A 15259-nucleotide genomic window follows, 5' to 3' on the forward strand; every position below is an offset into this window, starting at 1 on the left:
ATTGACTTGGATTAGCAGAACTTTTAATCAATCTTTTTGTGTGTTTTGTAGATAAATCTGAATATTTTTACACATATCATAACTATTATTTTTATAATTTATTGCTTGAGTAACACTCAAGGACATGTAGAGGTACACCCAGCATGTGTTATGCTCGCACTTTTTATCAATTTACACTTTTATGTTAGCTTTATGAACAGTAAAAAGACGGCTTCTTTTTATTATGAAAACACTGTAAGAACAAACATTTACTAAAATATGTAGTTTGAAATTTTATTTTAATTATATTTAGATGTGCTGTAATACTATGACGTCACAGGATCGTAATACTTCTGATTGTTAGAACGACTCGACGTGCAAAATATTCTACACTTGTAGGCCAACTCACAATATATCCTTGAGTATGAGGGAAAAGTCCATCAGTAAGTGTGGGGAGAATCGCTTTGCGCTGTTGATGAGATAAAGTGCACCGACAAGTAACAAAAGTCTGTATTACAAAACTATTAAAGTAATTTTTGTTCACAAAATACTAAGAACAATGTATACAGTTAACACAAGTAAAAATGAGAAAACTGTAGCATTTTATGTTATCTTTTTGCAGAGTATTATGAACATGATTCATAAGTAATAGCCTCATTCTCGTGCATTATTCACGAGTAGCAGATTTGTTTTCTTGGAATATTTATTTAATGAATGTACTCACCAACAAAAAGAGCACTGTCCTAACCCAATTATATATTATGACATAAAAATGAGTATGTGTATGTGTGTGTTTTTATAGCAAAGCTATCACGGCCTATCTGCAGTATATACGAAGGAGAATCGAACCCCTGATTTTAACGTTGTAAATTCGGAGACTTGTCGCTGTCCTAGCGGGGGACTACAAAATGAGTAAAAAATGTTATTATTGCTTTTCAATCTTTTACAATTTATTTAGCTTCCTTTTCAAAAATCGTTGAAATGACAGAGCCATTAGTAACTGTATTTTGATAAGTAACTGATTCCTCCTTTGTTTATCAAAAATATGTTTGAAAATAAATAAAAATGTGCTATCCACTTAGTGTACGTGTTCATAACCTTAATAACCTAATACATCTGTTTTAATAAATCTGCACTTTAAATTAATTTGTTCCAGAATTTAAAATGTTGTGATAAGAAGTTGGAAGCATAAAAAAAAACTTTTGGTGTCTTTGTTATTAATTTCGAGGAAACCTATCTTAACAGTAATGTAGCTTTACAATGATATATCCCCAGATATTAGAATATCGTCTTTAAATTAGTCAAGTTCCGGTTATTTTTAATGACTCGCTTTGGCCTAACTTATTTTTATAATATTTAACAGCAAATTTTTCGTTCTTGAACAGTTTTCTACCTTATAGCATACGACCTGGCATGGCCAGATGAGTTAAGACGTTCGACGCGTAATCTGATGATCGCGGGTTCGAATCCCCGTCACACCAAACATGCTCACCCTTTCAGCCGTGAAGCGTTATAATGTTATGGTAAAAGGGTAGCCCAAGAGTTGGTGGTGGGTGGTGAGGACTAGCTGCCTTCCCTCTAGACTTATATTACTAAACTAGGGACGGATAGCGCAGATAGCCATGGTGTAGCTTTGCGCAAAATTCAAACAAACACAACCTTATAGCACGATCTAGTCACGCGAAATTTATTTAGGCAATCTAGTCTTTATATATCGTGTTGTCGTTTTGAACATCACACTATAGGATATGAAATACGCATTTTAAACATTTGTTTTAAGCATTTTTCTTGAGAAGCAGGTCAAATTTGAAAAGAATGGTAATTTGGTTGACTTATGCGGACGTTATTGTTAAAACAGTTATTTACCCTTTTCTTTTTCGCTTAAGATATACATGTCCATGTTATAGTTTTTCAACCCTTTATCTTTGTTCCTTAATATTGAACTTTGTAATGAAATGAAACAATTAATTATAGTGTGACAAAATTAGGAGGAAGAGAATCAAACTAAGTACATATTCTACTTAGGCAAATGCATATGCGAATGGAATTATGTATATGAACTAATGAATCTATACATTCACCAGTTTGTCATTTGATAAAGTTTTCTTTAAAAAATAAAAATATTTATAGTTACAAATCACTGAATGCTTTTTGACCAAGTTTGGCAAGCAGAGATAGGGACACTTGAAAACACGAATATTCTCTTTTGACGAAAAACTGGTCTACTTATGTAACATCCTTGAAAGTCCTGATAGAGTTTTCCCCCAGTGACAAAGCGGTATGTCTGCGGTTTCGATACCCCTGGTTAGCAGAGCATAGACAGCTCATTTTGTAGCTTTATGATTAATTCCAAACGAACAAAAACAAAATTAACAGAGTTTGAATTTAAGTAAAATTCAAAACATAGGTATTTTGGACAACGATTCATTGTGATTAGAAACATTCTTGAATCTGTACTATTAATTGTTGACTATCAATTAGATCTAGTTTCTGTTGTTGAAACTAGACTAGCTATCCATCTACAGAGATAGTATTTGTTTGCTATAATGAAACCAACATATGCCATCTTTTGTTAGTTTATTATTGTGAATCAATAAAGTTATCTATTCCACAGTAAAACAGTTATGTTTAGTCTTTGTTTCTCTCTGTCAACAGTGATTTATTCACATTCTTCATACATTTTATTTTATTTCTCTTAATGATTTTAATTAACTAGCCAATCATCCATGTGCCCCCTAGAATAAAAGAACTCGGTTAATATTCATAAGTTTGGTACAATGATTAAGGATTTTATGTCAAACAGGTTAGTTTTTTAAAACTTATAAGTACAACTTGGGTTTGTAATTTCGCATCATATTTTACAAAAACAACAAAATACCTATTTACTGTAGAGAAGAGGAAAGAATACAGCAAATAAAGTGAAACTGAGAAAAGTAATAAAGTAGAATGTTCTTGGAGAAATCTTCTCTTAGATGAAAGCCTTTTACTACAGTTACATGAAGCTGAAGTTACATTCTTGTTTCATCCTCAGAACCGGGAATTTCAGCAGCAAATGGTGACCTCCCAGACGGATCACTCTGCTCAACTCTGAGGAATATTTCCAGCTTACAAGGGGAGTTGACCATTAAATTCGAATACTGTGTTGACGAAATATCAGGAGACCGTAAAAAAACATATAAAGGAGTTTACATTCACTCGTTGGAATCCCAGTGCTCAGAAAACAGGGTGAAATGCTCCTGAAGATAAAGTTTAACGTACGGCTAGGTGGAGTAAGAGGTTTTTCACAAGGATACTAGACAACTGGCAAGAGGGTTACCAAAGCCACCAGAAGTTGCCTGAGTGCTCGTAATCAAACAAACTAGCCAGGTTAAATGTGCTTGCTAAAACAATAAAGTCCGTGTCCTTGTTATGTCAGTTACTTGGTTGTTGAGAAATCAAATATTGGCATTTGTACTCACTGGCACAGCCAAAAGGTGATAATATTCACACGTACTATTAAAGGTGGCCTGGACAGTTTTTGAACTATTTTCAGGGGTAAATGAATTACCTGAAATAACTGGATTAAAGGACATCAGCTATAATGCCCAATACCGATCGTGAATCGTTCTACACTTGATGCCGTTAAGTGATTGAGAAGTAACTCAAAAATTGGATAGAGTTAGAGTAGCATTAAAGATTCAATCTTGCGAGAAATCATAGTATCCACAAAGCAGAGTTCAAATCTACAAAAAAAAAAAAAAAATCAGCAATACAATAACTTGGCAATTTGTACAAAAATTATTTGCAATGTTTACGTGGGAGAACACACCTCAATATGCTGTTGGCATATCACGAGAAACTTCTTATAGACAGGATTTCTAACAGATTCTTAAGTAAAACAACGTGGCGTTATATGTATGTTTGGGGCATCTTCAACAAAAGCTATTTCTATAGTAAAGAAATGCAAGATTTTCATGATGAACAAGTTTACACAGAAGTGATACTACTATAAAATCTCTGAGGTGGTAAAATTGTGTCAAACTTGAAATCCTTCACGTTTAGCTTCAGTATTGTGGTACAGTTAGACCAGTTCCGATAGAAAACATAATCTGGGCCTCACGTCCACCTTTTGCTATGGAAGCAGCATAATTGTAGTAGCCATATTATAACATCACAGTGTCTAACACGCTTGGCACTAGCTACATGTGACGAAACGGCTATTAACGTGTGGCAAATTGGTGCTTTACTTCTACCACATATCTGTTTTTAAATATGATTAATTCTATCAATAAATGATTGAAAACATTATTGTGTGAATTTTCCTACCCATCTATATCTATAGAAGGACAATTAATGTTTTTCATGTTGTGAGAATGTTAATACATTCTCCACAATCTTGATGATTATGAAAAACTGGTTACATTATAGGTTGCATCATTGTAACCTAACAGATAGCACTCTGTGTGAGAGATGCGGATATTTTCCTTCAAGTTATAGTAGCTCAGATATTGGTAAATAAACTGTTCGTGTACTGTGATCCAACAGGAAAGCCAGACAGCCTTTTTAGATAACTACTACTAAATTACTTCAAGAAGGTATACTTACTGAACTGCAGATCAAAAGGTCCAAGAATCGAGCCACGATATGCCATTGAACATACTTTTTATCATGACAATTGAATTATTTAGTTGCTGCAATGTGTTTGCTCTCTTCACGATTGGAAATGAACTATGTATGTCTGAATATTAGGGGTTTGTGGATTGATTGTTTAGCCCATATGTCACTAATAAAAAAACCTTTATAATCATCATTGCAACATATTTTCGCTTACATATAGCCTTATTCTTCTTTTGAAATTAAGTAATTGATTTTTAGTGTAATTGGTGTGATGAAAATTCGAACCCACGACCCTCAGATTACGAGTCGAGCAATGGGATTGACCATGATTTTATAGCGCCTTCAAAGTAAACATCTTGAATGTATACGATCCATATATAAGTGAAAAACACTCAAATGCGTGTCTAAACACAACTATGGGAAAATTTTGTTTAAAACGTTTTTTAATTTCTTTTATAATTTAATTGTTTAACTTCTACAATTTTGTCTGACTTTTTTAATGAATTTAAACATCATTGAAGATCGATTGAAAAAGCTCCAAACTGGATAAAAAATATTTACCTTCAATGGGGGAGTCTTCGATAGAAATCCAATGCAGTTGTTTGGGAAACCTAAATTGAAAGTTCTTAGCAGTGGTTGGCTAGAGTAATAGTTTTTAATGCGATGAACATTGTAGTTAAGTACCGGATAATGAAGCCATATTAAAAAAAATGTATTTGTACAAATGTAAAAGGAGTTCTTATCTACGACAGTAAACTGTTTGAGGGCGTGACTCACCAATTTCTGTTTCTATAGATGTAAAAAAAGTAACTAAAAGTTAATCTTATAGTACAACGTATACGATATTTCTGAAGTTGTAAATAAAATATTCTTTGTCTGTTGTTTGAGCATCGTTCATTCGATCTTAATAATATGTAAACGTAACTGCTTCGGTACATTTCTCTCGTATATTTTAGGTAAGCGTATAAGTAACTACACTTTCATATGCTACACTTTCTTGGGCCTGGCATGGCCCAGCGCGTAAGGCGTGCGACTCGTAATCCGAGGGTCGCGGGTTCGTGCCCGCGTCGACCTAAACATGCTCGCCCTCCCAGCCGTGGGGGCGTATAATGTTACGGTCAATCCCACTATTCGTTGGTAAAAGAGTAGCCCAAGAGTTGGTGGTGGGTGGTGATGACTAGCTGCCTTCCCTCTAGTCTTACACTGCTAAATTAGGGACGGTTAGCACAGATAGCCCTCGAGTAGCTTTGTGCGAAATTCCAAAAACAAACAAAAACAATACATTTTCTTTCTTCTTGAATACAGAGAAAAGGTTAAGCATGGGACCAGAATTTCTGTATAAAAGTTAGGTCGAATTATATGAAACTGGGAAATGGTAAAACTCATTTTAATACTGAGTTTAGGTTTTGTATAATTTGGTGTAAATAGTAATCTTAAATTGTTTTAAAAAAATTATCTTATTCTTTAGCGATTGTTTTCATTTTGATGTAAAGAAGGATTGGAGACTCCCTAAAGCTTAAACATGTAACAAATGTTTACTTGCTGTGTATTTCGCGCATAGCTACACGAGGACTGTCTGCGCTAGCCGTCCCTAATTTAGCAGTGTAAGATTAGAAGGAAGGCAGCTACTCATCATCAACTACATCAATCTTTTAGGCTACATTATATATGTAACAACCCCACAGCTGAAAGGGGGAGTATGTTTGGGATTCGAACCTTTGACCTTCAAATTACGACTCGAGCGCCCTAACCACTTGGCCGTTCTGGACCACAGATATTTATCTTTCAAAATCGTTTAGTGTCCATTGAGAATATGCATTAAAAACAACTTATTTTTGTAGCAAAGTTACATTAGAAATATTGAGATAAATTAGTTTTGTTGAACACAAAGGGTATCTTTGTTCTGCTCATCGTGAGTATCGAAATCCGACCTTCATTTTTGTAAATAAAGTGGCAGACAAGCACTGATGTAATCGAAATTACCTACTCTTTTTTAAATAAAAAATAATTTTTGTACAAGTTAAAAGTAAACCTCTCAGAACCATCAACATTACTAAAATAGGATGAGCAAATTTAAACTAATGACACATATCACGCAAATCTAAAGTATGTTTGAAGGAAAATTATTTTATTTTGGCAAAAGTATCACTTGTGAGTATATTTCGTTTTTAATTTTCCAATTTTGAATGAGGAACAAAGTAAATACTCCCACTTCAAAGGAAGAAGCCATATAAAAAAATTACGTTGCCGTTAATTAATATTTATTTAATCGTTACAGTGAACGATTGGGCATGGAATTAGCGAATTTTTTAGTCAGTTAAAAAGTTTAGTTTCGCGAATACTAATTTTGCATTTGAACAACGTATTAGAAATCGACAAAACGGCACATGTACAAAGGAAGTCAGTAAGTGAAATTGTATTACTATTTAATTTGAACCAAGGCCTAAAATTAATTATCAGGAAAGCTGAGTTGTAAAACTAAGTTCAAGAAATAAAACATTTTTAGACTTTTTTATGATTAAGTGGACTATTCATAGAATCAAGAAGAATCTGTCAAGTAACAGTAAACAAATGTCGCAGGATTTGTGTAAAAATGGTATTATCTAAAAATAAAACATTTGAAAGATTATAAAATCAGATAAAAATAAAAGAAATGCAAGAAAAAGGAGATTGAAATGGCAGACAGATATATATTCTAGCATTTAAACATAATAATGGACTCTAGATTGTTAGATAACAATCTGGCCTACAGAGACAATTTCCAAGTTGTAATCTGGCACCTTACTGTTTGAAATTGGATAGTTCTGATATACACAAAACTTATGGCACCCTGACTTTGACAAATGCAGGAAAAGTCTGATACATAATGCTATTTTCTCAGGACTGCATTGCAAAGTCTAATAAACAACTTAACGTTCTTAATCCCTATCTGTTATTCCTGACTGACAAAACAGATTTTATTGAACATCACTTAAGCCAGTCTCTTTTTTCCTATTTACACACGTGGCTCCAAGTTTGAAAGCTATGTAAGTTCACTTTTGGTTTGATATTGTCTTATTATTGGTCACAACTTTCCCTATATAGTTTTTTTGTTCACTGTTGAGTTCTAGGCAATTTCACTTACTTTGGATCATCTTGAGCCTAAAAGAGTATACCTCTGTACATTGTATTCTAGTTTTCTGAAAGACCTGGAAACACTTAATGTCTTCTCATTCAGTTTTATTGGATATTCATAGGTGACTGACCTATTCTTCATTACCTGTGTTCATCTGATTCATACCTGGCATCCTAACCTTGGGAATAAGCTTGCTTACATTACAACTAATTCTGAGACAATGATCCCAATCATACAGCAAATGTGGGGAAATAAATGCCAATGGTAGAGGACAGAAGGTCATTAACACACCTTTTACACAAAGTTGTGGTTTAAACTCTCCTGAGAATGTTAGGGTTTATGCAAAATCTGCTAAGGTCAGAAGACAACCAAGAAAAGTCACGGAATTGTGGGAAGTAATAGAGGACATATGGAACAATATCGCACAGTTGCACACTGATAGACTGTATGACGACTTATGACAAAGGCCTGCAATGGTTTTATTGTTTTTTGAAATTTTTACATGTTCTGTTGTATTTCTTGTATGCTGAATCCAAAAATTATATCCATTTTTCTCCATCATGTACCAATTTTTCATCAAACATCATATGTGCTATGACATAATTAAATCAGTTTCATTGAAATCAGGTCACATTTTGTTATGCTTAAAATACTGAGAACTACTGGCTACAGAATTTTTTAGATCAATCATGACATGAGTTTTATCTACTTCTCTAGAACTCAAACATAATAATAAAAAAATGTTCAATGCGGTAAAAAATAATAAGTTGATCTGAGTAAGAGTTTTCTCTTCTCAATTTGTAAAAAAATCCTTACACAACAGGAAATATTATTCTCAAAATCTGCATGGCCGAATTATGGAAAATCTGTTATTAAAACCAAAACAACTTTTATTAAGTTAAATTTGCTGGCCTGTGTTATTTCAGAGATTACTTCAAAACTATTTGTACTAGCCATCTATAAGATACTGATAGACTAGTCAACACATCTACCATCAGTTCTTAGGATACTCTAATTAGAAGTTGGATTACTTTTATGAATTGTATGGTTTTAACGTGCACAGTGTAATTTTTATTTGGGTGGAGAGCATTGGGATGCAAACTATAGATCCTTGGTTCACAGTGCAGCACACTAATCACTAGGCTATACCCAACCCGTGGCAGCATTAAACAAGATGTAATGGTATGTGTCAATACTAGTGCAATATATAACTTACTTGCACCTCTTTTGTACTCTATGTATGATAATGTATGAAACCATTAATTAATTCAACATTTAGTATCTATTACTTGTTGCTTGCAACTCCTATATATATATATTACTTGTGTGTTTCCACAATTATTTCTATTATTGTATATAAGTTTAATAATTAACAAAGAAACTGTCAAAAACCTTCTATTTTCTTAAGCATTTAATATTTGTATCAACTACTACAGCCTATTACAGAACTGAAACACATACAAAACAAAGGCTTCATTCACACCAGAAATAACGTAAGCACCAAGTATTAGTTGTATAGCTGCTTAAAGCCATGAAAAATAGTTATTAGAATCCATAAATGTTGAATATTTCACACATATTAGGCCACAGCTTTTGTTGATCAAATTACACCAGTATATTCACATTCATAATACACATAAAATACAAAGATTTCTAATTTTCTTTATAACAATATTTCTAATATTATGCTCTATTAAGACTGATAACAACAAGAATAGGATGGTTAAAACATTCTTTAACAAGATATGTTAAAGTATTTAAAATGGATTGTCTAATTCATTTAAAAGTCATATTCACTTTTGGCCATGAAAAATAATATTTTTTAACTAAACATAACATGTAATAACATAATGTTGAATGAGTCAACATATGATATATCTTTTTCCTATGTTAGTGAGCAAGAATTTAGCAGTTACTTAACTTACTTATTATAATAAAATACAAATTACAACAAATTATGTTAACTATAAAATATTTAACATTAAACATTTATAACTTCATATATTTCTTTCTACATAAATAAATCATTTTAATTAATATGATCTAATTACTTTTCCAGTATTTTTAATTGAAAATATTATCTTTTATTTTCTGAATGCATTATTTGTATAATACACTGATAAGAACTTGTACCAAATGTTATAATCCCAAGGTTACATACACAACAAGAAAGAGTATTTTCATCTGAAATGGTTACATGACGTGACTATTTACAGTACATGTATGAATGACGTAAAGGAAACTCAAAACTAAAACAGAGTCAATTTAGGAAAAGAAAATTAACATTCTACATTAAGAAAATTTTTCTTGTATAAGAAATATGCATTTTTATAATACTTTCTGATAAGTCATATGATTTTTGAGGGTACTATGAATTTTATCTCCACATGATTGTTAATTTGTGATTGTTTTTTTTATTGTTGATAAGCACGAAGCTATATAGTGAAATGTATGTTCTTCCAACCACAGGTATCAAAACCAAATTTTTAGTACTGAAGCCTATAGACTTACCACTGAGCCATTTCATTTTTAATGTATTAGATAAAAATCCTCAAGCAAGATAATAAACCTACCCATTTGTTACACATATCTTTGCAGATAACAAATGGAAGTCTACAATTCTAAGCTTCTCACTCATTGTAATGAAAAGCCAAGTAAGAATAGATGTAAAGTAATTCAATTCCCAGATAAACCTGCAAACCCAGTAATATTTCATGAGTTTTCGCTAGCTTACAGGGTTTATGTTAGTCCTAAGTCCATATACTGAGCTAACAATGTAAAATAATCTCTGAAGTGAAAGTATGATTACAGAGTTCTCTGATAAACTGAGGAGGTTTATGTTAGTCCTAAGTTCATACACTAAGCTAAAATGTAAAATAATCTCTGAAATAAAAGTGTGATAACAGAGTTCTTTTATAAATTAAGTAAGGTAAAATCAGTTATTCATAAATTAGGTTTTCACTCAAATAGTGAAGTCAATGATAAGAAAAACTTCAAAGTCTTGTTCAGGAAGTAGCTTTTATTCTAGTGTGAGTAGTCTGAGACATATTTCAATTACTTGGTTCATTGAAGTTCAGTTTTAGATGAGCCCAGTTCTTTATCCAGAATTTGAAACTAAAAATGTTAAAATGTTGTCCATAATAGCATAAATTCCTGAGGAACTTTAACTTTTCATGGTGACTGGTATGACTTTTTAATAAATATGCAATACTGAATTCAATGAACTATTCAAAATAGTACTGAGTTTTGAAAATTGTACAGGGTGGCCCATAAGTCCCTACCCATCCATATATTTTATGTATCCAGTGTATCTGTGTGCTGTCCCTCATTCTCGCTGCGTAATATTATGCGACGCCATGTTCTGTGAGACATTTTCCTCAACATAGCAGGGGTTATTGTTCCAAATGCAGCAGTAACAGCTGCCTACATGCATAATTGAATATAACATAATAACATATGGATGGGTAGGGACTTACAGGCCACCCTGTACAACGACTAATTTAGTTAAAAACCTGGGAGCCCAGCCTGAAGCAGGAATGTGAATTTACCTAATTCCTGTTTGTATTGGAATAATATTTCTAGAGAACTCTGTCTACCTATTGCTTACTTAAATGCTTCATTCTTTCCCATCCATTTTCATTTCTTTGACAAACCTAGTTCTTTAAGCATTTTGCTTCCCTCATTCTAACAGTTATAGGAAGAACTACTTTATGAAAGAACTCTAAATATAAATTATTTTTTATGCAGTACTCAAGTCTTTAGCAAAATGACATTTAATCTGCATTTTTGAGCGTTTTGTAACAGATTTACCGTTGTACATTTGATATCTATGTGTGTTTCAATTTGATGCACGTGGTATATATTGTTGGATGTGAATTGTACAAGTCCCACCAATCTCCTAATTTGTAGAATATTCTTGAGAGTCTGAATTTGTTTTATGAAAATGCTAGCATGTTCGAACTTCATTGGATGTTCTAGAAATTTGCCTTAAATAATATAATCCAATGTGTCAAGAAGAAGATTATTATTTATCAGCTATAGTCAGTGTGTTATAGGTCTTGGAAGCTATAACTGTCATTAATGTTTATTAATTGGAAAACTACAAAATTGGACCAGGAACATTTATAGATTTTGAACATTACAAAATATTCAACTTTGGTGAATTACTTCAGATATTATTATTTCTACAAGGACATTAAATATCTTTGTCAGTAAAAAGCAAACGTCAATGGTGTGAGGCCAATCAAGCTAGCTAGCATAAGCGAGGTGTGTAACAATATCAACTGAGAAGTAATCTGCTCGTCATAGACCTGGATCATCGATAAAATATTCAGTTCTAGAAAAGATATAAGTATTGTTTGTAAGTTTCTAGAACTTTTGTATATGAACCATCATTTGTAATAATTATTAGCAATAACTGTTATAAATAATGTTTTTTTATTGTATTTTAAAATATATTTATGCTAAAAAGAAAATTGTGTGTATCAATCTTATTGGCAAATATTGTAATTTTGATAATGTTATTTTAAATAGTAATACCTTAACATACATAACATAGTAAATCAGAGACTCATTTGAAACGAATTATAATATGTAAAAGTTCCCATTTAGAAAACAACAACACAACATATACACATTCTTGAATCCAGATATCATAAATAAATTCATATTTCTATATCCAAGATTTCTTCCAGAAAGGTATTTTTCTAAGTTACATGTAACTTAAAACACCACACTCTTAACTGACCGAGCTCTTCAAATACAATGCAACAAAGGTCTGTATACACTGTGCCATAACTTTATTGTTGAAATAATTACTACATATGCAAAACTTAAAATACTAGTTATGATAGTTTATCAAAAAAAAGCATATCTCAGAGATTCAAATTTAGCATAAACCAAAAATATTTTAAAATATTATTTTAGCAGAATATGAAAGAAATGCTAGAAACTTAGAAACAATAATATTTGATGGTTTTGGTTTTTTTATCACATAGCTAACAAAGAGGTTCCAAATAATTTTTTTTATATCCTCATTTGGGGCTAAGGATTCAAAATATTGTTTACTCATGCTTTTCTGATATATTTACATTTTTTCTCTCTTTTAAATACATATATATATATATATATACATACACACAACAACATAATTGCACAGCCCAAAATGCTCAAATATAAAATATACTACAATGTTTTCATAAGATATTCTGGAAACAAGAATATGTATAACTGCATTTAAAACTACTGGTAACACATTTCAATTAGACTAGAATCAAGTTAAAATGAAAACCTAACAATAACAACAATCCAAACCAGGAAATAAGATATTTTTTATAAAGAAAATAAATGTGTTTCTTCTTGTAAATAATGTTAAAAACACACATAAAACTCACTAAAAAAGTGTTAATATCATAACTGTGTATATTGCACTAACTTAAAGCTAAAACAGTATTGATAAAAATTCCAAACACAACATATCAAGCATCATGTATTCCAAAAATATTAAAATATTTATGCACTAATTTTAATACATAAAAAAATAACTGTTGCCAATGATATGGCATACGATGTAAAATCCACATATCTAAAAATTTTCAGTGACTTCCCATGCCATAAATAGTAAAGAATAATAATTTTAAATACAATATTATTCACTACTTTTCTGACAATTAATTGTTTTGAAATATTCATGAAAAATACAAAAAATATAGTGCACCTAAATTTACACTATATCTTTGCATGTTATGAAGAATATGAAAATTTGTTCATTGACTAAAATGTTTAATACCATAAATTAAAAAAATAAGCTAATTCTCTTCAATTTTGACACAGTTTTTACATATTACTGTTGGTGCTTTTCATTTAGATATGATTAATGAAAACTTACCTTTTAAAGCACTTTTGAAATGTGGACATATTTGACCGATACAAGGTAGAGTAATACTTAAGAAATGTACTGCCCTTGTTATATATATATATATATGTGTTATATACTGTAATATAAATCTGTAAAATCAAGATAAAAAAATACAGCCAGCATATGTTCAAGAAAATTTTGCAAAATTTTGTTTCTTAAGAAATTTCATTTGAAAAAAACAGAATATATTTTAGGGAAATTATGCAAATACTCATGTTTAATGAGGTTCCTATGATATTTTTACTGAAATACAGAACTTTGTAAAAAGTCCCTGACAATATGCACTTATAACTTTTAACTGTAATTTCACAGAGTAATCAGGAGGATTGACAACATTTTAGGTCATTGGGTACTCCTTTACATTATGAAGAAGTGTGCAAGTTATTCAAAACATTGTCCTTCTTCCCAGCTACCCAATCAAATTGTTCATACAGCCCTAAATATTCAAGCTTAGGAGTAATCTAAATTCTATGGAAAATTAATAGAATTAATGTATTGAAATGCATTTGTGAAAAGAATGTCAGTTGCATTAAATGTTTCAAAAATGTATTTACTGATACATCTATGTGTTTAAAACTTTAAAAATACAATATTTCTACATAAACATTGCATGAATTACATAAACACACTGCTAAGTCCTCAGATCTTTTTAGATTAGCTTCAAGTAAATATAGATGTTTAAGAAGCATTGGTTTAAGTTTTCTGCATTTCTCGAAACAAATTTATCTAACAATTATTCTGGCTTAAACATTGTTTCCATTAGTCAGATAGCATACATTCTTGAACAGCTCTCCCTATATCTTTGTATTGAATATGGTGATTGCTCCACTGCTTCCTTTTTTCTCCTTGTATGCATGCATGAAATCAGTTTCACAATATTACTTCTACTTTTAAAGTAAAAACTTCCTTAAAATAAGAGATTTGTTGGTATCAGTGTGCTATGAAAAATCTAAACGAAATGTTTCTTCCATAGCAGGATCAGTAATAACTGAAATATCTGGGTCTGTGAGAATCTGAAGTCCATCAAAGTCAATTGGATCCAGTCCAGCTCTTAATACTTCCTCAGCTGGTAAAAATTCATTGTCAAAGCAGCCAGCCATGGCTATTACAGAATTTGGATCATTAACAAAGTCCTGTTTCATCAATGGTTCCTCGCCCTTGGGAGCTATGCATATAACAACAAAATGTTCTGAAGTTATGTGCTTTACTACATAAGAGGAATATATTTTCATATATCTGGTTTTCTTGTTTTAATTTAGAAAACAAAAACTTCATATAGTAGTAGAAAGATGTCCTTTACCTAAACTTTAAATACATCTTTAAAGTGTATCATGACAATGTGATAAAAAATTTGAAATTTGCCCATGAAGGTGATTTTAGATGAATTCTATTCACATACAAGCAAAAGTAAAAAGTGATGCTAACCATAACTTTGGTGCACTCATTTTCATTGTACACATCTAACTTTCAACAACGTTTTGTTGATTTCTTTCATTTGAGTCCATTAAGTTACAATTTATTCATATCAGTAATGATATCATGATTACCAGCTGTAGTTAATGCATTAATTTGATTATTACCATTTGTTCATATCAATAACAATACAATGCAGTTTATATTTCTAACCCTATGCTTCTTGTATATATCCTGGT

General features: G+C 31.4%; 1 protein-coding gene and 1 long non-coding RNA gene across 5 annotated transcripts in view; one reads left to right on the plus strand and one right to left on the minus strand.

Annotated features, from left to right (window-relative positions):
* Positions 1 to 6532: 6532 nt before the first annotated feature.
* Positions 6533 to 14970, plus strand: LOC143253954 (uncharacterized). The gene is made up of 2 exons (XR_013029908.1): positions 6533 to 6979; positions 14581 to 14970. It is a non-coding gene; the product is annotated as an uncharacterized LOC143253954 (long non-coding RNA).
* The window catches only part of LOC143253953 (uncharacterized), an 86019-nt gene continuing 79638 nt past the window's right edge, over positions 8879 to 15259 (minus strand). For 3 of the 4 annotated variants that reach the window (XM_076508607.1, XM_076508608.1, XM_076508610.1), the window contains one exon: positions 12468 to 14772. In XM_076508607.1, coding sequence (XP_076364722.1) covers positions 14546 to 14772 — 227 coding nt within the window. In that variant the 3' untranslated portion in view covers positions 12468 to 14545. Of the gene's footprint in view, positions 12027 to 12467; positions 14773 to 15259 lie in introns of those variants that run through there. The other variant, XM_076508611.1, reaches the window with a different exon arrangement.

This window comes from Tachypleus tridentatus, chromosome 6 (assembly GCF_004210375.1).
Source record: "Tachypleus tridentatus isolate NWPU-2018 chromosome 6, ASM421037v1, whole genome shotgun sequence".
In the NCBI taxonomy this organism is placed as follows: domain Eukaryota; kingdom Metazoa; phylum Arthropoda; class Merostomata; order Xiphosura; family Limulidae; genus Tachypleus; species Tachypleus tridentatus.